At 50.4% G+C, this 22,906-nt stretch overlaps 9 protein-coding genes across 9 annotated transcripts in view; 3 read left to right on the top strand and 6 right to left on the bottom strand.

Moving 5' to 3' along the window:
• Window positions 1-1,608: 1,608 nt before the first annotated feature.
• On the bottom strand, window positions 1,609-2,851 carry FOXG_07366 (uncharacterized protein; the record flags this gene model as incomplete). The annotated part of the gene is made up of 2 exons (XM_018385952.1): window positions 1,609-2,296; window positions 2,388-2,851. The coding sequence occupies 2 exons, from the start codon at window positions 2,849-2,851 to the stop codon at window positions 1,609-1,611; spliced, it is 1,152 nt and encodes a 383-aa protein (XP_018244741.1).
• A 345-nt stretch (window positions 2,852-3,196) lies between these two features.
• Window positions 3,197-10,065, top strand: FOXG_07365 (uncharacterized protein; the record flags this gene model as incomplete). The annotated part of the gene is made up of 4 exons (XM_018385951.1): window positions 3,197-3,356; window positions 3,507-7,245; window positions 7,449-9,600; window positions 9,892-10,065. The coding sequence occupies 4 exons, from the start codon at window positions 3,197-3,199 to the stop codon at window positions 10,063-10,065; spliced, it is 6,225 nt and encodes a 2,074-aa protein (XP_018244740.1).
• Window positions 9,688-10,326, bottom strand: FOXG_19760 (uncharacterized protein; the record flags this gene model as incomplete). The annotated part of the gene is made up of 1 exon (XM_018400025.1): window positions 9,688-10,326. The coding sequence occupies one exon, from the start codon at window positions 10,324-10,326 to the stop codon at window positions 9,688-9,690; it is 639 nt and encodes a 212-aa protein (XP_018244739.1).
• A 550-nt stretch (window positions 10,327-10,876) lies between these two features.
• On the bottom strand, window positions 10,877-12,709 carry FOXG_07364 (uncharacterized protein; the record flags this gene model as incomplete). Its single annotated transcript, XM_018385950.1, has 1 exon — window positions 10,877-12,709. One exon carries the CDS (start codon window positions 12,707-12,709, stop codon window positions 10,877-10,879), a length of 1,833 nt encoding a protein of 610 aa, XP_018244738.1.
• Window positions 12,710-13,184: 475 nt separating this feature from the next.
• FOXG_07363 (uncharacterized protein) lies at window positions 13,185-14,932 on the bottom strand (the record flags this gene model as incomplete). The annotated part of the gene is made up of 4 exons (XM_018385949.1): window positions 13,185-13,932; window positions 13,980-14,113; window positions 14,166-14,458; window positions 14,515-14,932. 4 exons carry the CDS (start codon window positions 14,930-14,932, stop codon window positions 13,185-13,187), a joined length of 1,593 nt encoding a protein of 530 aa, XP_018244737.1.
• Window positions 14,933-15,068: 136 nt separating this feature from the next.
• FOXG_19759 (uncharacterized protein) lies at window positions 15,069-15,302 on the bottom strand (the record flags this gene model as incomplete). Its single annotated transcript, XM_018400024.1, has 1 exon — window positions 15,069-15,302. One exon carries the CDS (start codon window positions 15,300-15,302, stop codon window positions 15,069-15,071), a length of 234 nt encoding a protein of 77 aa, XP_018244736.1.
• Window positions 15,303-15,663: 361 nt separating this feature from the next.
• FOXG_07362 (uncharacterized protein) lies at window positions 15,664-16,831 on the bottom strand (the record flags this gene model as incomplete). The annotated part of the gene is made up of 2 exons (XM_018385948.1): window positions 15,664-16,686; window positions 16,742-16,831. The coding sequence occupies 2 exons, from the start codon at window positions 16,829-16,831 to the stop codon at window positions 15,664-15,666; spliced, it is 1,113 nt and encodes a 370-aa protein (XP_018244735.1).
• Window positions 16,832-20,015: 3,184 nt separating this feature from the next.
• FOXG_19758 (uncharacterized protein) lies at window positions 20,016-20,144 on the top strand (the record flags this gene model as incomplete). Its single annotated transcript, XM_018400023.1, has 1 exon — window positions 20,016-20,144. One exon carries the CDS (start codon window positions 20,016-20,018, stop codon window positions 20,142-20,144), a length of 129 nt encoding a protein of 42 aa, XP_018244734.1.
• Window positions 20,145-21,683: 1,539 nt separating this feature from the next.
• Window positions 21,684-22,906, top strand: part of FOXG_07361 (uncharacterized protein) — a gene marked incomplete at both ends in the record, with an annotated part of 2,905 nt that continues 1,682 nt past the window's right edge. Inside the window, 2 exons of the mRNA XM_018385947.1 lie at window positions 21,684-21,774; window positions 22,081-22,820. Of these exons, the coding sequence (XP_018244733.1) occupies window positions 21,684-21,774; window positions 22,081-22,820 (831 nt within the window). The remainder of the gene's footprint in view (window positions 21,775-22,080; window positions 22,821-22,906) is intronic.

Here is a 22,906-nt window from a genome sequence, read left to right as displayed (position 1 = left end):
TATTCTGTGATATCGAGAGGGTTTGAAGCTCAAGAGCCAAAGATCGCCTCTCTCAGCACCAGAATAGCCAGCCTGGAGGAGGAAGTTGGCCGGTTGAGCAGAGGCAAGAAGAGGAAGGCGATACCGAATCTTAACAAAAGGTTCATGACATTGGCTGAAGCTCTAGTGGTGGCTGATGACGCTATTTCAGAGCCAAACGAAGCAATTGAAAGGGCAGATGCTGTTGAGGATGTGATCGAGGTAGGAGGGATGGAAGAAGATGAGGAGTCAAATTCGGAGGAGGAAGAATTAACTGTGGTACGCACGCGGGTAGGGCGTGAAGTTAGAAAACCGCGAGAATACTAAAATCCACTTAATTCTAAAACGAAATATGAATATTATTTCACTCTTATTATTTTTTTTTTTTTTTGCCTTTGAGGAACGAAAAGGTTCTTTCTTCCTCGCCCTGCTTACCCGAGCACGGATCGCGGAGTGGTCCGTGCTAGCCAGCTTCACCACAATTTCTGCGCCACAATCACCTTCGCGCCACAGGAATCAAACAGCAAGAACCACCGAAAAAAAAAAAAAAAACCTGGGGGGGAAAAAACTGGGGCCCCAGCTGGATGTGTATCTCTTTGAGTGGCACAAGGCAACAAAAGGTCACTTGACCCACTTGACCCCACGTACCAGAAGGCTACAAAGGCTTTATATGTAAAAGCAGCTATTAGAGCCTGTACTTCTTTGTAGCTTAGCTACTTCTATAAGAGTATAGCCTCTTTTTTCCTGACTTTAACTGGCTATTAGCTTTTTATACTTGTTCTTATTGGTTATTGGTCTTTTGTATACAAGCTGATCCTGTATTGGCTGAATTATCCCTGTCTTGACCGTTTTGTTGCCTTCTGCCACTCAAAGAGATACAGGGTAATCCAGTCAGCAAGACATTGGTTTGTCCTACGACATTCTTAGTGACGTTTGCCGATTTTCTTTTCTTCCTTTTTTGCTAACCAAGGACCCGTTACTTAATACGTCTACTTGAACCTGGTCATGTGACACATAAAGAAAGAAAAAAAAAAAAAACCAGCGATTGAGGACAAGAGCTGTGATTTTCATGCCGACACCAAATCATGGTCCTACAGGAGTCAATTCTTCGTGGATCATTTCCGCACTTTTTGCTCAGGGCATATGACAAATCCACCGCTTGGTCCATGGTTATGAACATGCTGGCTTTCGTTCTTCTTATATCTTATTTCCCACCGGTCGCTTCCTATTTTGACCTCCACGGCGTTGAATGAAAATGGACAGTCTCCCTTCCCTCCACGGTTACACTGCCAAACCATTCTCTTCTTCGCGACCGGGTCTCCTGTGATTCTTGAGAATTTTTGGAATGATCGACAGATACGAATACCGTAGCTTTGTGATCTGGCGAACTCAACGAGCTCTTGTCTCATTTCGTGAAAAGAAGAGTACGTGGTGCCCTCCGGTGGTAGCTTCATGAGTTGCCCTTCCCGTTCGGCTGGTGGTGCGAATGTATCTTGTCTCATTGGCTCGGACTCTGTGAAGTCTCCGTTTCTGTATTAGTCTGGTGCTTAGCTCTACTCCGCACAACGCTTTGCGGTGACATGTCGAATGCTAACCTGCTACCAAGATTGAATCCCTCTCGTGGCCCGCTAGTTCCTGTTGGAGCCGCGGGTCGACAGGCATATATGCACCGTCCCTGATTTCTTTCCCTGTACCATTCATGCCCCTGGTCGAAGAAGGATCTTTTGCGCGCTTGGGTGGCGAGTTGTCCGGACTGCTGCTGAAAGGGTTTCGTCTTTTTGCCAGGTCGACTTTTGCTTTCTGTGGAGAGGACGCCTTCCTCATCACAGTAGCGCCCTCGAGCGTCGCCTTCGATGTGAAGCTGAACTCGTCTACGAGCACAACTAGGATATCTTGCCCAGGTTGAAGCTCCTCCTGTAACAGTGCCGGGTTCAGGACACCAACGATGCTGCCTCTTCCGTACATCCACTTCCCAGATGCGAATCCGCCCTCAGGCAAGCCCTTCATCCAATCGACCCGGCTTTTCCAGGGCTGTTGATCGTGTGGCATGTATGCTAGAATGTGAAACATCTGGCCGCCTCTGAATGTCGGGTCCTTGTCACGGGGTGGTACGAGATAGGTGCTGCATTGGATGAAGCCGCAGCATTTTAGCTGATTGTTACTCAACGATCCAGCCTTGAAACGGAACGCCGTGGTGTCGACAGGTCCGTGGAAGGTAGCGCGCGGTGCTATGGTCGGGAGGCAGTCATTGGCAAGCCTGAGAGGCCTTATCGAGATGCTAAAAAGATGTGTCGGTTAGTATTCTGACCTCTGACTTATGGGCCTGTGTCTCTGCTACATTGGTGCTTTCAAACAGGGCATCGACATACGCTTGAACACACATCTGTCCACGAACCTGGGCCAACTTGGCATATGAGTCTTCCCATCCTCCAATAATGGACTCCTCACCGTCCTCGACTCTACGGCGGAAATATAGCTGATACGGATGGAGCTGGATGTCGAAGAAGAACCACTGGTTTTCCCACTCATCTGCTTGGGGGAAGGGGTACACGTGCATGGAGAGTGGCACGTCGATTCCATCGATCTCATCGAGCACCTCTCCGTGCTCCCCTGCTCCTCCGTCAAAGAAGCTCGCCTTGACGAATTGCAGCCGGACCGCACCGATCAGATTGTGCCCGCGGATAAGCTGCCGGTCGGTGGATGAAGCTATCTCTAAGCCTTCGAGGCTGGAGAAGAATTGCACTCCCAGGGGGCTTAGAGCTGGCTGCCCTGGCGCCGCTCCCGACAAACGAGCCCTTGATTGCCCGTTACTGGAACCTAGACCTTGAGGCATCAGGGATTGAATCTTGCATGGCACGCAACAGTGTTTTGATGAGAAAGTAGTCTGTCAGAATCATCTCTGGATCTTTCGTGAGATGAGCTCGACTTCTTATACGCAAATGGTCCCCACATTCCGACGGGAAAACAGTTCCGAACTTTGTCCAGGGTCTGCTCCAAAAACCTTCACCCCGCACAATTTTCTCTGGTCTCGAGCGATTCATGATGCCATCGCCCGTCAGCCCTTCTGTATATTGCTTTTTATTATCCCACTCACACCAACACTGTTGGCGCCAGCTGGACGCCGCTGACTACGAGATGCGGTCACCTGCCAAGCGTAACATCTTTGAGCGCAACCTCCATGCCGGTTATCGACGGTCTGAACGTCATGCGATATTTCTGTCGCATGGTTCGAGTGGTTGTAATCTTGAAGCGCCCCTCTGGCACCCTCTCCGAAGTTGCCACCTACGGAAAGCTTCAAAGCTTCTACTCCGTGGACCTAAACTACCGCTGCGCAGCGGGTTAGTCCCTTCCTTCAGGTCTCTGCTCCTCTCTCTCAAAGTCTATTGATGGGATGGCAAATGCCTTATTTCGCCCTCTCGACATCTGCGTCGATTGAGGGTGGTGTTTCCTCTTTTTACATCCAAGGTCTCATCCTTTCTACATAATAGTCCGTGTTACTTTTACTCGGATCATGCCTCCACCAGGACGGACTCCCCTTCCGATAGAAGATGTCCGCCAAACTCTGGAGAGGCTAGATCGGCAGCACACTGATACAACGGCTCGCACCCGGCGGACCACCCGGCCGCAGCGGGTCATGGAGTCGGAGCTCCGAAACACGAAGCTCAGAATGCCCTTCGAGGAAATCATCCGTGTATCGGACGACCTGGACCGTAGACGCGCCGAACGTCGGACCGGTGGACCCGGACCCTATCGGCCCCACCAGGCTCGCAGGCGCAGTGGATGGGTCCATACGCGGGTTGCTACCGGACCGACGACTCCTGAGCCAGCCTCTCCTCTCCGGACTCCGCCTTCCCTCAAGCGGCATAGCATACAGCAAGACGTACTTCCGGCCCCGACACCCTCGGACCGAGACCGAAGCCGCCGGAAGAGGCCGAAACTACTGCACGAGGTTACTCAACATCAGCAACTGTCTCTTGACAGAATTCTTCAACACCGGGACTCCTGCTTTCGCGTGAAGGAAGACGTATCGCTAAGGAGATCCTGGTGTAAGGAAGTCCCGCTCGCCCTTCAAGTCGAGACTTCGAGATCGTTCCATGCAGCTTTTGCAGACGAGAGGACACTGCCTATTTCCCATTGCACCTTCTGTTACAGAAAATGCGCGCCAGCCAACATGACTACCATCCAGTGGAGGAGGGACTTGCCCTCCTCGCTCCTACGAGCCACAGTGGCTCTTCAAGAGTGCCAAAAGTGTCTGCCACTGACAGGTGACGCTCAGGTCGATGTTTGCCTCGAATGCCGCGGTAGCTTCGACCGTGGGAAGCTGCCAAAGGCATGCTCCGTCAACAACATGAATATAGGATGTGAGCATCGTTATCCCAAAGAACTCGACGGCCTCTCTCCTCTCGAGGAGAGGCTGATCGCTCTCCAGGCCCCCTTTGGCTATATCACGAAGTTCACTGTTGATAACAAGACGCCGTCGAGTGCGAGTTACAGGAAGCACATCAAGGGCCATATTGTCGTGTTTCCGAATAACGTAGACGACTTGGTCACCACAGTGCTGCCTCACCCGCTTCTTCGGACGATCGAGAACATCCATGTCTCTTGGAGTGGTGCCAAGAGACCCAATCAGGCGGAAGTGGGGTCCCTTCTTCAGGTGCGAAAGTCTCGGGCGACTGCTGCTCTCTTGTGGCTGCAGAAGAACAATCCCCTCTATAGGGGTATCGAGATTAACCTGGATGAGATACATGGCTGGCAGTATGCCGAGGGCTCGGCCGTTCCCGCCGTTCTCATGGAGCGCATGCGAAGAGAGGAACCCTCAGCCGTGGAAAAGACACACACAGACCCCATCGTCCCAAATGTTGATCGCGGATTAGAGGGGACCGGTTTCGCTAGCATTAAAGAGCTTCTCGCGTCCATGCAACCAGATGCCAGCGACGATGCCTCACCACCGGGCGACAGCGAGTTGGTGGAACAGTCCCACCAATCGCCTGAGGATCTACTTACATCTGCCCCTGACCCAGGGAGTGTTCACCACGGCGATGATACCCTGTGCGAGACCTCGGCGTCCGGCATGTTTCCTCTAGACGGACCTGCTACATTCGCTGAAGCTGACAAGCTGTCCTTCTTAGCTGAGGCTTTGCGGACGAGTCCGGGCGGACACGATGATGACGCCGAACCCGTCGGTATGATGGTCCATACGGCGGGTGACCAGCCATTCATCCGGGTCGAGCGTGGCGCGGATTTCGCTGACAGCCTACACGAGGATTTCTTCCCGCGAACCTTTCCGAAACTTTTCCCTTGGGGCAGGGGCGGCCCGAAGGGCCCCAGTCTGCCAGACGGCGATCCACGTGGCGCCTTGGGCTCCGCACAGAGTGGCACCAACCATTCGCTCAACTACTGGACCAAGTACGTGTTGCAGCGGCACAGGGGCCGGTTTGCCGTCCACCCAATCTTTTGTTTCTTGGTCTTCAATATCCTCCTGCGATCCACGAACCGAAGAATCAGCATGGTCCGTCTGGTAAAGGGCTCCTTCGACAGACTGGACCGGGTCTGTAGACGCCTGACGATGGACCGCTTGAAAATAGCACAGGAGGAAATGCAGGACACCAAGACCACGACCGATCCGGATATCTTGTTCTTGCTCCACGAACTGTCCATATTTGGCCACGCGCAGCCGCTCTCCAACGAAACCCGGCTCTTGATGCGGAGGAAGATACAGTCATTGAACATCTGGACAGGTATACCTGCCATCTGGATTACTGTCAATCCCAATGATATCAACAATCCGGTCAAGTTGAAACTCTCCATTCACAGACTTCATGATCGCGATGCAGCCAAGGAGCTTCTGATTGATCTCCGTGGGAGATATGATAGAATTTCTCTTAGCATTATGGATCCGGTCAGCGCTGCCATCTTCTTCCATCGAGAGGTCTCCTTGTTCTTTGAGAAATATGTCAAGACAGGCCAGGAATCAGTTTACGGGAAGATCAGCCATTACTACGCAACAGTTGAGACGAACGACCGAGGTAGTCTCCACCTGCATGGTCTACTCTGGTTGGAGGGTAATATGGAGTTGCCTTCCTTGATCGACGATATGACGAAAAATGAGGAGGGAGAATACCGTGCTCAAGTGGTTCGCTATCTGGACTCTGTATTTAACGAATGTCTGGATGAGGAAGCTGGAAGGGCCGTCCGCAAGGAGAGAAAGCCAATCGACCCGATTGACGAGATCATGAACAACACTGTGACTCTCTCAGGGGCTTTCGACAACGAGTCCAACTTCATTGCCTACTGTTGCCAGGTGCACTCGCATACGTACACCTGTATCAAGTATTCTCTGAAAGCACTCGCTATAGAGGGCGCAGGTCAACACAGAACGACGGCTTGTCGGTTCAAAGCCCCTTGGAAGCTCGTCGAGAACACCGGGTTCACGGAGGACGGTCTGCTCAGCATGAGGCGGAACCATGCGCTCGTCAACCGGTACAACAAAGCAATGGCGGTCGGCCTCCGCCACAATCATGACCTCTCTATGATCTTGACTAAGACGAAGGGATTGGCCATGGTATTCTACATCACAAATTATGCCACCAAATTAGACACGCCCATGTGGAAACGCCTCGTCTTTGCATCTGATGTTCTTCGGCAGCTCCGTGAATCCGCGTCGCTGGGGGGGCCAAGTCTTCCCGAGCAAGATGCCCAGCGTCAGGACGTGGTGAATGAGAGCCGCCAGTTTTTGATGAGGGCAGCGAACCGAATTTTCTCTGAGAGGCAGCTTTCGGCCGTAGAGGTCTGCTACTTTCTGCTCGGCTATCAAACAGACTTTACTAACGTACCAAACTGGTCCTACATCAACCTGACAGCACTTTACTGGACCATCTTCCGACGCTGGCCACACCTCCGTCGCCAGGCTTGTACGCAAATCGACGCCGAAGAGCCATCGGAAACAGTGCAGTTTCGGCGAAACGGCCGGACCTTGCTGTACCTGGACGCCTATGCTTATCGCGGCCCAGTTCTGAGAGATACGTGCCTCTACGACTATATGTCCACGATCATCGTGGAGCGCCGTCGTGGTCGAGATGAGGATGAAGTCCATATTGCGCTACAGGGGCCCCCGGAATGTCACGAATGGATTCAAAAGCTTCGTCAGCCCCCCGGATACGCAGTGCCAGTCTTTCAAGGGTTCATCAGCGACGATCACATGGACGACCACCCAGTGTACTTCAAACGGTATCTTTCCCTGCCTGGTTCACTCGCCCCCGAAGCTGCCCTGATAGTCTGTGTAGGAATTCGGTTCTCCATCTAGCCTTGTTCGTACCATGGGAGAAATTCCTCTCCGAAACCCACCCCGATATCACAGGCATATGGCAAAGTTTCGCAGCTAACCTGTGTCCTCGCTTGGGATCCCACGTCGCGAATATCTCTCTTCTCAGAAAGTCGGCTGAGGATGCTCGTAAGGATGCTCGGCTTTGGGCCAACCGGTCGGAAGGCGATGACACGGTAGACGTAGAATTCCCCCTGGGTGAAAGCAACTGTGATGATGAGCCGACCATGGAAGAGCCGACCATGGCAGAGCATTACCAAAACTATAAGGCCCTCTTCCGCACTCTCCAAAATGCTGTACGCAATTCCGACGCAACAAAGGACTCTCCGGTCTTGCAAGGTCTGATCCGAGACCTTGACCGGGAGAACCCGATAGAAGAGCGCCGCCCTTTTATCCAACGTCACGACGATTTCTATCAGCAAATTCGCCATCGTCAACACAGCGTCTTAAGCCAATGCTCCGTTCCTTCTGCCGATGACGTTCAGGCTGCGGCGAAGGCCCAGGATCTGCTGCATCTACAGATGCTCAACGAGATGGAGGGTGTTGTGCAAGGTGGCACAACCTCCATTGGGAACGCTAACATTGACGATCTGCTTGTTCGACAATGCGATGCAGACATTCCCATTCCGAGACATTTGGAAACCTCGCAGGCACAGAATCCTCGAATGCTTGTTGAACTGGGTCCCGTCGGAGGTTTCACGGAGCTGGGACTTCAGGCCGCCTCCGCGTATACACTCAACGGTTTGCAGAGTATGGCGCTACAGCTTATTTGTCGGTTCTTGGACAAGTACGTCGACCATCCAGACTCTGCCGGTCAGAACCTTCAATACGTTGGTGGCCCAGGCGGTACTGGGAAGTCCAGGATCGTCGATGCTTTGCGGAACGTATTTGTGGCTAGAGGCCAGCTGCATCAACTCCAGGTGACCGGCACGTCCGGCAGTGCGGCTGCTCAGATCGGCGGGACGACATTTCATTCGGCTTGTGGACTGGATATTCACCATTCTAACGACAGAAGAGAGCCTCCAGTCTTCTCGGAAGCGAAGAAATGGAGGTGGAAGCAGAAGTTGGTACTTGTGATTGACGAAGTCAGCATGCTCGGGGGGTCCACTTTATTCCAGGCCAACTGTCGCCTCCAGGCCCTCCGCGACTGCCCCGATAAGCCGTTTGGCGGTATTCCCGTCGTCCTCCTGATGGGTGATTTCTATCAGTTCGCCCCTGTGCTTGAGAAAAGTCTCCTGGTGGACCAGATGATGAGTCCGACTTACACGACCTCTTCGGGACAGGCAACCATTGCTCACCATCGTGGTCATAACCTGTGGCTGATGTTCAAGACCGTCATCCTTCTCGAGGAGCAAGTCCGCGCCCGGGACGATCCACAGCTGGGCGCTCTCTTGGAAAGAGTACGGGCCGGAACCCAGACTAGGGAGGACTTTGACCTGCTCAACACCAGGCTCGTGGACCGGTCCCAGATCACCTTCAAGGCTGGCTTGCGTGCCATAACACCGCTCAACCGTAACAGATGGGCTCTCAATATGGAAGCCCTGGTAGATTGGGCCCGCTTTCACGCAAAGCATATCTCCATCTTCATCTCGACACACACCTGGCGCAGCCGGACCTTTTTACAGCAGGAGCTAGCCCAGACCATCGAGCAAGGCGACAGCTCCAGCTGTAAGATCCCAGGAGTATTCTTCTACGCCCAGGGCATGCCTGTTGTTGTCAACAAAAATACCTATACCGGCCTGAGAGTTGTGAACGGGGCCGAGTTTACGGCCGTGGACCTCATCCCCGACCCAAACTTCCCAGGCCATTATCTCGCTGACGATGTTACCATACACTTCGGTCCGCCACTAGGCATATTGTTGGAGTCACAAGAGACAAAAGATATAACCATCCCGACACTCCCAGCGGGTACCTTACTCATCCGGCCCATCACGCATGTACTCGATCCAGCCAACTCCTGTTACAAGTTCCTATCCGGGAAATGCACCCGACGCGGACTGCCTGTGGTCCCTGCCTTCGTACTGACCGACTATAAGGCCCAAGGGAAAACGTTTGCCGATGTTCTTTTAGAGCTCCGAGGAAATCGCGTGACAAATGGTCAGCCCTCGAAGTGCGACTTCACTAGTCTCTATGTACAACTTTCTAGGTGCAAGACACTACAGGGCATCAAACTGCTAAATATAGTGCGGCCGCAGGACTTCCTCGGCAACAAGCCAGACCAGGTCATCGTTGACGCCATGAAGAGACTTGCGGATCTAGCGGTAGAAACAAGACGATCGTTTGAAAGCCAGCAATGCTTCACGTAGAACAGCGCGCGAGATATACTTATACCAGCACATACGAGGAACCTATGTCACATACGGCGACTGTACCGCTCGCCAGTCATCCGGGTCATTCTTGCCTCCAGTTCCCCGCCGTAATTTCTTCTGCTCTTTGCAGTAGTCTTTCCACCACTCCTCAAATGCTTGTCTACGATACATATGCGTCGGTGCACCTTCTCCATCTCCGAAGAGATCCAAGATGTGATCACAATACATCCATACACCCTCCAGATGCTGTGGTCGCAACGTCTTCTGATCCTTTCGCGCCACCAGCACCGTGCCGATGTGGGACTGCCAGCTCGGAGGCGCGAACCCGGATTCGGAGTCAATATGGAGATATGTGATGACCTGATTATCCAGATCGGCCCGGTCTGCAGATTGACTGCCGACCCGATGAAAGACTAATGGAACCTCGATGAGTCGCGGGATAGGAGGCACGAAGTTCGAGAAGATGGGGTGATCCGCCTTGACCGATGTCACTGACCAAGGTGCGAATCTGACTCTCTCACCATCGCAACGGACAGTGATGGCTTGGATGGATCCCGGAGTGCTGCCTGTGATTGGATCTGCTGTAGCCGGCGCACTTGATTGTAGTGCTGCTGGAGGGGGAGTTTCTCTTTCTGAATCTGTGTCCAGGTTGTCCCATTTTGAGTAATCAATGGTCATGGTAAACAACTTTATACTTCAATGCAATTCGTAATGCAATTCGATGATATTCGATGATACTCTTGAAGAACACGTAGATGGATAGATGGGCAGATGAGATAGAAATGGTAGAAACGCAAGCATGAAATAGCAATGCTGTCGAAAGCGGGGTCGGAGCCGTAAGCGCCTTTGCGCCGCGTCTAGGACTCAGCTCGTTCCTCAACGGCATTGGCGGAACCCGCAGGGGGCCGGTCTCCTGTGTCATGGTTATGGAATACATCATGGCAGACTAAACTACATAATATCTAACGTTATTACCATGCAATACCCACTTCCCGTAAGTACCACCTCTTGTACACCAAAAACAGATCTTCCTCATACAAATGCCCAGTTTCACTTAATCACTTCTTCAGCCAAACTGGAGCAATGAGCGTAAAAAATGACCATTTGACCTAAAATTCCATTTCTATTTATTTAGGGTCAGGGTTAGCCGACACGCCGTGCTGTTGGTCGAGTAGTCATCACCTGCACTTCAAATTTCAATCGTGTGCCGCGACTCTGGTATAAGCTTTTAGCTCCACCATTCGACTGTTGCATCTCTGAGGGTATTCGTGCCGCAGTGGACTTCGCCTCCATTTACGTGATGCGACATGAAATCGTCAACGAAGTGTACCTTCATCCCCGCTTGGCCGTACACATCTCGCACCGCCTCCTCAAAGATATCCTGACCATCAACGATTGGACCCCAAGGCTTCGCAGCCAAATAATCAGACCCGATGACAACACCGTTAATGACAGCCGGAAGGAAAGCAATTAGTTGACGCTGTCCAGGAGCGACTCTGTGCAGGCGTGGGGGGATTCCATCAAGATTAGATGGCCAGGGATATGTGACATTCTTGAAGAGAGCGGGTACTCGCAGAACTTGGTTGTGAGGCAGTGGTACCTCTTCGAGTAGAAGCTTCAAGTTGTGGTCGATGTACTTCTGTGCATATTTCTGCGTCTGCAAGAAATCGTCGTCAGACAGCAGCGCGTTGATGGTAAGGTTCTCAAGGCTAGAATCGTAAAAAGAAAAACCTTCCGGCTGGCGGAGATCGGGATAGCTAGTGACAAGGGTGGAGCCATGGCCACTGTCTTTTGCCTTTTTTAATAAAGCCAGCGGAGCTTGTGTATCCGCAATAGCGATGGTCCATCCTAGGTCGTTCTGGTATGGCAAGAACTGGACAAATTCGTCAACATGTCCAATGACCAACCAGCCAGCCTCTAGGATGAGGGGAGACTGGTAGATTTGAGCTTCAATAAGGCTCGTCATGGACTTGGCTGGATGCTTGTCAAAGTGCTTTCCCATGATGACCCTGCCGTGCTTATATGATGTCCCGTTCTTGGATACGTACGGTGGGATAATCTCGATGTTGCCACCTGAGTCAATCTCCTCGTGCCCAAAGCCAGACCCTAGCGACAGTTGATGGCCTCCGACTCTATTACCTCTGAAGCTTTCGAAGACCTGACGTCCAGCAACTCTGGTAGATTGCGCACTACGAACCAGGACGCGTAGTGATATCGGACCTTCTGGCCCAGGCATACTGGCGAAGCCGGGTTCCATGAAGTCTTGTGCCCAGATTTCGTCGGTGCCGTTGAGTAAGTGAAGGGCCGGGGTTTCAACCACGTTCATTAGAGCGTCTTCCAGACCGCGTACGAACTTGTTCTGCACCGGACTGGAAGTCTCGTTTCCTTTTACGGATAGCACCTCTTGTACGCGCTGCAGATGATGGTGGAATAGGACCGGCGCCTGCTTCATCGCCACGGCATCGTAGGTCGTCATATTGCCGTCGGTGACTCGAAACTCCAAAGAAAGCGTTCCGTTCCAGGCAGAGAGGTGAGAAACCAACTCTCTAGCGTCTATGGCGAGCTCAATGCCAGCACGTAGACTGCTCGCGTTGAATACGAACTGAGGATCAATGAGTCTCCACGGGGAACCTGCATCTGACAGGAATCCGGGCTGTTTCCAGAATACACGCACTGAGCCCAAGGTGCTCTCCGGAAGCGTATAGATGCTCCCGATAGCCTCTTTAGAGATACCTTGAAGGGGTGCGGTTCGGGCTGGGGCTGCCAGCTCAGGGGTTAGCAGCAAATGGCCTGAAGCGTCGTTGCAGCTCGACAGCTCCTGGTTGCTCAGGGAGAGACCATTGAGATCAAAGGCAGTGCATCGGTGGCGTTTATCGCCAATATTGGGGAGGAAAATGGCGCCACATTCATTTGTCCAGGTATATTTGTCTGCAATGTCTTTGCCGTTGACGATGCCATCTCGGTTCGTGTCTGCGAGAATGAGCGGACGTGTGGTGGACTTAATGAGTCCGGCGCTGACATGCGTGCCAATGAAGATAGGATATAGCCAGCCGGTCCGCATGGTGATGGGAGAAATGTGTGCGCAATGGTAATGGGCAATAAGAGGTACAGCTCAAGCTGTTTGGTGATCGAGTAGCTGATGCATGGGGCTCAACTATGCTTTATAGGCAACGCTCACCAAGTCCTACATTGATAAAATGCAATGACAGTTAAAAGATATTGATGGAAGTGACTCCCCTTAGCCGAATTGGGAAAAATCTTGACAGTTGCGTGGACGCCTTGTAGAAGGAGTAGAAGCGGCTGGCGTTAGCGTTAGCGTTAGCGTTGACGCCGAAGCAGATCAGGATGTAGATCGTTACCTAAATAGGCAAAATACATGGCCAAGACCCGGCACTGCTCGGTACCCACAGTCAGCAGCCTTGTCTTATTATCAACACTCTTGCTGACGTCCCAGTTACTCGCAGCAATCTACCGCGTTCGACGTGCGGCGAATAGCACCTTTGCCTGAAATGATCCGGCCTGCACTCGCATAGCCATCACAGGGCGAAAACATAAGGCCGATCAAAGAGTTTATCCCATTCCCATCCACTGTACCCCTGCCAAGTACGCTCGAGTAGCTGTATCGCCACCAATGGTGTCGCGGTCCCCAACGCCGCGCTCGCCCACTTCAGCTCTTGCAGAACAAATTGCTGGGCGCCGCCGTCGTCGTAGTTGAGCGCAAGGCCGAGTATCGTCAGCGGCCAGATGACCAGCTTGCGGTGATGGCTGCAGGCATCGAGCGACGAGTCTCTTAGATCCTGCAAAAGGCCGGCACGGAGGGACGTCCACTGGTCAGACTCGCGAACGTGGTCGAATCCCTGTGGCTGAGAAGCTAGGCAGTAGAGTACCACGGCGGATTGATAAATACGACCAATACGTTCCCAGCCCATTCTTCGCACCGCAAAGCCCTGTCCAGTCTCGTCCAAGCTGCCTCCAGTGCTAAAATCAGAATTCGTCACGACCTCAGACGCCCATAGCTCAGGGGAGAAGTTTAAGACGCGTCTGAGAATGTCCGAACCGGATGGTAATTGATCCGCGCTATCCGACAGGAGTGACGTTGCGCCGTCCTTAAGAAAGCGGTAATAATTAATGCGGATAACTTCAGCTAGGAGACCGGGAGCACACGGTATACAGGTCAAGGTCCTGTCGCCGAAAAGGTCCTGTAAGTATGGCAGAAGTTCCAGCTGCCGTTGGGCGCGAGCCGAGTTCACGCACGGGGACGTAGTTGCGCCAAGAACGTCGACGCTCAGAAAGATCAGTTTAACGTGGCAAAACACTTGGATAAAACATACTAGACGAGAAATTGATACATAGGTCGGATATTCGGGTGTAGCAGGGAGCAGCACCGGAACCCGCCGTGCATGTCAATCAGAGTGTAAGCTGCGTCGACGTGGTGCCACCATGACGGTGAGATTGAGTGTTGGATCTGCTCAGTCAGCACGATGCGAGCCGCGAATGGCAAGGCGGTATATCCGTACCTCGGAGAGCAGTAGGCATAGTATTGGCATAATGGAGTCGCGGCCACCAGTCAGCTCCCTGCGGACTAGCTGGAGAGCTTCGCCTCGACATTGCCGCAAGTTTAGGGCCATTGCGTTGCGCTCACGCTCAAAGCCCTCAGCGGTCTGCAAGATACGATGGCCAAGGGCGCTGCATATGAGTGTCTGTGATATTGCGGGAGGTATCCACGACACATAGGACGACGGAACGATGAAAGGGCTGGCAGCGCCTTCCAGGCTGATCCCCGACAAATCGGGCGCGATGTTGATGTTGTCTAGTCAAATCATTAACCCAGCGCGCTTCGCGTTTCGCGACATGAGTGCGACCAACAATATACCACCGCTTGTATCAATATCTCAAACGTGCTTCGGCCACTCATGTTTCTGAGCACAGTCATTGCAGTCTGGGCCTCACAGGCAGGAGTGCTGCTGACATGCTCAACTTTTGAGTCCTCAGATGCTTTTGCCCGAGTCGAAGTTTTCTGTCCCAAAAAGGTACAATTGGTAATAATCTCATCACTTCTCGCGGGAGGGCAGGAGACGTCTAGTGTCTTTGCCGATTGAGCTCCCTTGGATCTGGTCTGGCCGGGCCGCATCCACTGGAGAGGTTTGTGTTGATAGCCAGGGCAGTCCACGCCTCGAACACGGCATTTTCGGCACTTGGGCGTCCCCAGATCGCACACCAGTCGTCGCTTGGAGCATTCCCAGCATGGAGCGACAGGTCGGAATGGTCTGGCCTTTGGCTTCATTGCGGTATTGATTGATGACATCCGCGTGATCGCTAAGATTGAAGGACGAAAGACAGTACTCGAAGTTTTAGTGAATTTGGGCGCTAAAACGCACACCACCCATTTCGCTTGACTAAGATTCCAAATATGGGCAAGATCATCTTGACCCCTGTGACTGCTGCGAGACTTGGTTCATCTTCATTTGCTGAAGATTCATGTTCTGCTGAGGCTGTTGCGGCGGTCGCTGGCCTTGATTGGGGCCTTGCTGGTTGGGTGCGTTCTGGCCCATCGGTTGGGCGTCGCGTTTCGATTCGGTCCGGCGTATCGACAGTAGGTCATCCGAAGGCTCAGTGTGGTACATGTCCGATATCGTACGGCCTGAGGGAGGCATGTGCACGTACCCGAGCAAGTAGAGTGGAAATGCGTCGCACTACCAATTCAGGTGCGTTCAACAGAAACGCAAAAGGCAGCGCGTTTCTTACACGAGAGCCCATGGCGACCTTTGAAGTTCATAATAGGTAAGTTGAGTAGCTTTATAGAAGCCGCAAACGGCCGCTTGCCAAATGAGCCTTGAGGAACAAGATTTGATATAGGGTAGGCACAGAGAAGGGTACTAAATTTTTCAATACGACGCTTACGCAATCTCAGTGCGGTGGCTGATTTAGACAAGTCGGCCGAGGCCTCACATATCTCCAAGCAGTACGGACATTCTTTCATGATTAATCCGTAAACCTAACATAATAACTTCGAGATTACTTTTTCATCAGCCACTTTTTCAATCCAGTGCCATTGTGATTCGCTATGAGTTCGGCCTCCAAATCGGAAAGGTCCCTCTCCTCCCTTCGAACCCACCAAGATTCATAGTCGGGGCAGAAGTCATGATGAATTAGGAGAGACCATTCTTTCCTCCATCTTCGCTTCGACTCGTTGTCCTCAAACGGACAGAATTCCTCCGAGATAGACGCATAATCGTTCCTATAATATGATATTAATTCCTTCCGACCGAGGGTAAGACTTAACTGGTGAGCGGCCTGATCAAACTCTTGTATCTTTAGAGGAAAGAGACTTTCAATTTCTAATTCAATGCCTTCGAGAAACTTCTCCACTCGATAGCCCTCAACCGCCCCCAGCAAGAAGAGAAAGACCTGCTTTATTTGAAAGGAGGAAGGGTCCATGCCGAGGTTGACGAGGGTGGTAGCAACCTTTGCAGGGGAGAATGAATCGGTGTCGCCACGCAAACCATCACGCAACGAACTGAGGTCTGCGTCGGGCGACAGATGCCGAAGCGAAGGAAGAACATCAAGTAACCCGCTATTCATGATAGGCAATCGTCCCCATCGACAAATGATGCTATCTAAGGGAATTTCGCCCCATATGAGAATCTCAGTATTGTAAACATCTTTGCATCCCAAGCCGATCTTCGAACATAAGCCATTGCATCTCAGATAATTCCCTGCTGCCAACTTCCACGGGTCCACAAGAAGTATCGCAACATCCTCCTTATCAGTATATGAACGGAATGCAATACTGAGAGCGCGAAGGAGATCGTCTGTTACGGAGATGAACGGCGTGGGTGTACGATTTCCAAATTGCGCGTGTCTCCTAACGTGGTTTTGGAGCGTGCGCAATACCACAGAGTCGAACGCCGGAGGAGGAAACAACCTGGCTCGATGGCCTCCCTGAACCTCTGATGGTGACTCGCAGTGGATGGCTCTATAATAGATGGGTATTTCAAAGGAGTTCGCTGGATATTGCCTGTACAGCTCAAATAATGACTGTGATATGTGAGCATTGGGCCGAACAGAAAAGATTATGATATGAGATGCCCACCGTGTTGCCTGTTTCCTCTTCAACTTCAGAGATATCATAATAGCTCGCAGCTTGATGCTTATCCTTGTCAAGACAGCCTAGAAAAGGCATCTTGTAACGGTTGCATATCCATGTTGTAGCCGGAAAACTGATGCAAAATGATTCTTTTCAGGCCGTATGTTCCTTGGCTACAGCTGAGACAGATCCTGGTGAGCTTGGCGAAGGTGTTAGGAGGTTATGAGGATTTGATCTCTTTTTATTAATAGTTCTAAATATTTATTATAACGTAGTTCACAAGCGAGTTGGCCAGCATACTGTGCAGCTAATAATAGCTTACCCTATAGCATTCCAAAGCTTAAATAAATTAGCTAAAAATTAAATAAAAAGTGTTCCTAAAATAGTATAGTTAACTTTATTAGAAAGTATTTTTTAAAGATTTTTAAGTATTTTAGATTATATAGAAAACCTTAAAATACAGTGTATTTTACAGTGTAAATAGACTTAAGTTTATAGCTACATAGGATTTTTTTAAAAATCTAAGAAAATTAATATAACGTGGTTGATAAGCATGCCGACCGGACAAGTATGCCGACCAAAAATTTCAGCCTTAAACTTTTAAATCCATTTAAAAACACCACAAACCATCTAATCAAGTAAAACTACTTACTATACTCTTCCCTAGATGTCTCAATTACTACCTGACAGGTCCTTGCATTATGCCCGGCCTTGCCGCATACACCACAACGCCGACCACCCGGTCGATCCGACCTTCCTCGAGCACCATCTCTAGATGATTCGGCCACTACCTGCGCATCAACATCCATCTGATCAATTACTTGCGATGCTTCCTGTACAGTCATTGCCCCTCCTTTCTGTAGTCTAGTCCTTTTTGCCCTCCGGCGCCGGCTTAGTATCTCATTTGCATCTCGAAGATTTCGCACCTCATTTCTCAATAAGACAACCTCATGCATAATTGCCCTTGTTGCTTTAGTATTTGACTTTAAAGCCTCTATAATTGACTCTGGGGAGCTGCTTTTATGTCTTCTGATTCGTCTTTCCAGGTATTCAGACTGAGATTGAGCCTCTGTTGCTGTCTTAGGAGTCTTTGAAACCCATGGGGTTGATGGTTGGCTGACCTCCCCGGGAGGCGTTGGGGTTCGTAGCTGCACATCAAGCTTTGAGATCACGGTTTCTGGGTCAAGAGGAGCAAGTCCAGCTCCTCTAAAGCCCCCCCGGATATTGCTTTCTGTAAAAGTAGCTTTAAAGGCGGCATAAAAGGCCGGGAAGAACTCAGTCTTGGAAATATGGGTTATAGAGCATCTGATCAGATGCTCTATTTCTTGACCATAAGCCTTTTTCAGTACTGCAAAGCACCCAATATCGAGAGGCTGGAGTAGATGGGATGCATGAGCAGGCATACAGAGCGTGATAATCTTGTTCTCCTTGCAATATTTCTCAAAGTCGGTAGAGTGGTGGCTTTCGTGACCATCAAGGATCAGAAGACGATACCGAGCATTTGATCGTTTAGTTGTAGATCGATCAAAGTGCTTTAGCCACTCAAGACCCAGCTCATTATTTGTCCAACCATTTTGGCTCGTTGCGATAACCCAGTCGGCCGGGAGGTTGCTTTCTCGGTACCAATTCGCAAGGTGATATTGGCCTGCGCCAATGATAAACGGCGGGATCGATTGACCTTCTGCGTTAATCGCCTGGATTACTGTAATCCATTCACGATTTCCAGGCTGCACTGATTTTGGTCTTCCTTGCCTTTCCGAGCCTGTAACTGCCATTCCGGCCATTATAAGGCCCATCATAAAGCCAGTCTCATCAAAGTTCCAGATATCATCTGATCAGATACCGTACTTTGCAATTGTATTCTGTACAAGCCTAAACCAGCCACGAATAATAGTCGGATCTTCGCATTTGGCTCTCTGGTAGTCATATCTCCGAAATAAACGCGTCTTTAGCTCTGGTTGCCGCTTGACGAAGTTATGAGCCCAGCGCTTGCCAACAGGTGATGCATCGCGGTCAGCGAGCAGAGAATTGGCTATTTCTTCCACAAAACGCAGTCGCGCAGGAAATCCTCGGGAATCTAGGTCAAGGAGGAATTGATCTATTATCTGTTCTTCTAGATCAGATAGTTTCCGTGACTTTGGGACCCAATCGCTTCGCGATTGAATGCCATTCCTTCGGTCACGGAGGGTACTATATCCAACCTTATATATAGTAGCAGCGCGTCGGAGACGTAATTTTGGGTTATTTTGAAGGGCCTGAAGGGCAAGAAGAATTCTAGCTTCATTTGAAGGTTGTGACATAATGGGTGGTTGAGAAGTATCTGATCAGATGGAAATGATGTAGGATGAGGGATTTTTGGTCGGCATACTTGTCCGGTCGGCATGCTTATCAACCACGTTAGTCGGTTTATAGGGCGTAAACTGAGCCATAGCGAACTGTCACGTCTCTTGATAGACAAGTAATGCGTGTTAGGCTTATTGTTGTTAAGAAGTTTTATTGATACCTGGTGAGCTAAGGTCTATGGTTGTGGAGTAACATGGTTCTATATACATGAGGTCCCGGTGATGGACCGAAGTGTTGGATAGGATTGGACCGAATGATCTGACAAGGATGGACCGAGAGGTTTTGGTTTCGGTCCATGTCTTGGTGTTTCCTTGGTTGCGTGTGATTGGATGGATTCGTGGGGTACACGTGATGTAACCGTGAGAGTCGTAACACTTGTGGCCTGGGCTTTGGCATCATCGTTTTGCTAATGGTTTCGTGTGTGGCTGTATTAGTGGAGTCGCAGCGCTGACTACCACTATCAGCACTGTGAATATCGCAAGTGTTGGCCGTATGGCTTGAGTGAGTAGTGGAGGGCGATTCCTAAGCGACTTTTTAGCTCTGCAGTGACAACTCCTCCGACAGCGACTGGCGGATGGTTGTGTATGGGGTAATGCTGTTGCGGTTGGAGACCCGATTTACCTCGAAAGGAGAATAAAAAAATGCAGGAATAAGAGGAGTCTTCCGGGGGCTTTCGAGATAAACTTTCTAGATCAGACCATAGAAAGGCCAAATCCAGTGGCGGACCAAAGTCATTGCGTAGGAATGCCAACTAAAAATTCAAAACATTTTAGCCTAATATAGACTCGAAGCTGAATAGTATGATATAAATCCGGCTATTACACACTTCGTACATTTTGGAATCATAAATCAGATCTAATTATGAAATAGCCAACCAATTATGACGACGTTGAATAATTCACCACCGAGCCAACATGACCAAATCCCAAAGCATCCAATGGAAGAATCGCTCGAATGGCTTCCCATAATCATTATTATCATGGTTTTTCTTATCTTGGATATTCTTTTCATGTACGACTCCACCGTGCCCCAGTCCACAGATAAGAGCATATGGTACCAGAGCTAATGATAAGGAAGGATTGCATTCAGAGTCCTTAGTAATAACCCGCTCGCGAGCTCAGAGAATTCAGAGGGTGATTTGCAACGGCTTGACTCAATAGCTCCACCGCAGACATATAAGCAAGTAACGACAGAAATGGAAATCGAAGGCCCAGGAGAACATTCGGCCTGGCCAGACGCGCTTATTATCTGGTAAGCTATTCCAATCAATAGACAGTTTCATTCTCAAATTAACTGTTCTTATTATATAGCGTTATATGCTTGGAAACGATGGTGGATTGTGATATCGTCCGTCGGTTACCGTGTGGGCATACATTCCATTCGGTCTGCATTACTCCATGGTACCTGGGGCAACATTATACCTGTCCCTTGTGCATATCAGACTTCATGTCATCCGAACTTGCACATGTCTGAATAGACAGATGAAAAGCACAATGCGTAGGGGTTCACCAATGTCGAGTCATCATGACCTCACGAACCTTGGTCCCCAGGATTAGCGATTCCGTGTCGATTGTGCCCCGTGGCGTAACGGTTTGTATCTCTTTGACTGCGCGAAGGCTCCCACACGGTACCAGTCTCCACTACTAGGTCACTATCTAAGTCGGTCGCTAGCTTGGTGGTAATGTGTTAGTCCTGTATCTTGATTTGGGTGAGGGTAGAGAGATACTGATCGTAATTGGCTAAGATCCCTGTAAGATACCCAATGGGAGCCTTCGCGCAGTCAAAGAGATAGTATTATACTCCAACTGTCGAAGATCAAGTCACTTGACATTCGGGCTAAAGGCAGTACATTGGCCTGGGTAGGTGCGTCAATAAGATTATATAGCTGCTGTTAATAGAATATTGGATTAGCCCTGTTTTATACATAGATTCTAGTCTCGAAGATTCTCTAGGTAGTACGCACATGCCTATAGAGTGGTGCAGGAGACTTTTTGTCAATCCTCGGGTGACAACGTACATGTACATCGATCGACACCTATAGGTTTGATACTAACCCTGTTCTTGTAGGAGGGACCTAAGGAGCTGTCTCTGTGTATGATTACGACCCCATATCATACTTGTTTTTGACCCCAGACTAGCCTGATATGCCTTGTAGGCTAATGACCAGGCTAATAAAAGTCCGTTTTGTAGTTGTGAACCTATCCCAATCATAGTCTAATATGGCCCCAGGCATACATTCTTTACAGAGATAAATCATGCCACAAGGTGTATCTGCTAGTGACGTGGCATGTGCTGTTGGGCTTACAATCTGTCGTCTTCTCGCCTACCCCGCACCACCTTTAGTTGTCTGTTTAGTGGTACTTTTCTTTTTACCAACGCCCAATCTCGGGTCACGAAACTATAAATGTGAGGTGATGACACAACCCTAATTCGAACATCAGATCATGGCCGCATTTCCGAACAGCTTCTTCTGCATTTATCTGCAACCGTCAGATCATATTGCGATCAGATGATATAGGAGCATGCTCCTAACCATCCGTAACTGATTCAAACATAAGTTCTGGAAGCCGCCCCCCTGCGGCGATGACGCAATTCACTTTTCACAATGTCTGAATTTGGTAAGAAGCCTTTCGGGCAATGGCAACAGCTACCGACCGGCTTTGACGCATTCGGATCAAACATTCACAACTCCAATCGTAAGATATCCTGCGAGCTTGCGCTTCCCTCATAAAGCGGAAATACTGCCTTTTTCAGCAATTGACTTATCGTAGATCCCACTAGTTGGGGTTTTGGTTCCGGCACGCCATCTTCCACTGGACCTTTTGCTACCACACGCGGATCATTCTATAGAGCTTCGGGAGGTAAGATACCTTTGGCGCCAACTGTTAGTTATTTGTAGTTATCTGATGTCTACCTGAGTAATAAAAAGATAATACAACAGCAAACTATAATACATAACCCTTCTCGCTCAGAGTTTATCATACTAAGTCAAGCTTTTCCAGATCCCGTCAGTTCGCTTGGACCCCGGTTGTCCAGCTCGGCGCCCACATTCCCGCCCACAACAACCGGCACTGGCTGGCTTGAGCATCACAGTAACACACAAGGGTTAACTGCACTCAGCGATCCTGGCAGAAGTAATGTCACAAATCATTCCGACCCGACCGGGTTTGGGGGCGGGTTCTTCGGTTCAAGCGCAAAGAAGAAGGGCTTCAGCACAGGAATAAGCCCAAGTACAGCCGAGTTTGGCTCAAATGCTTGGACAAGATTCAGGACCCCAACCACTTCCGTTTTCAGCGCTCCGAGTCAGTCTTTTGGTGGTTGGGCCTGGGGAATCCCTGCCACGGATACTTCAAAGCAGCCATTCTCCCCATTTGTTGAAAGTGAGCTAGGCAACAGGCAGAAGAGTTCCTATCAAAATCTTTGCTTCCAAGGTCCATACAAGAACTTCTCCCAGGAAGAGCTGAGGCTTGCAGATTACGCCCTCGGTCACCAGTACGGTCTATCATTTGAGTTCGGCGGCCCAAATTTTGGAACCGATTTTGGTACATCAATGCAGAGAAGTGCTTCTGATCCACCTCAGACATTTGGAATCGGCTCCCAACAGAGTGCGTTTGGCACTGGTTTTGGAGCCAAACCAAGTGGTGCAACTGGTTTTGGATCCGCTACCACCACCACTTCGCCCTTTGGACAGACTAAGGCCGGCGAAACCTTCGTCTGGGGTCAAAAGTCTCAGGGTCCAGATGTGTTTGGGACTCCGCCGGACGGTTTTCAAAGGCCAACAAGCAGCCAAAGAGATTTCGGAGTTTCCGGGAGCCCGGGATTCGGTTT

This window comes from Fusarium oxysporum, chromosome 6 (genome assembly GCF_000149955.1).
Source record: "Fusarium oxysporum f. sp. lycopersici 4287 chromosome 6, whole genome shotgun sequence".
Lineage (NCBI taxonomy): Eukaryota > Fungi > Ascomycota > Sordariomycetes > Hypocreales > Nectriaceae > Fusarium > Fusarium oxysporum.
Note: the sequence above shows the minus strand (reverse complement) of the source record. Positions and strands in the feature narration are given on the sequence as shown.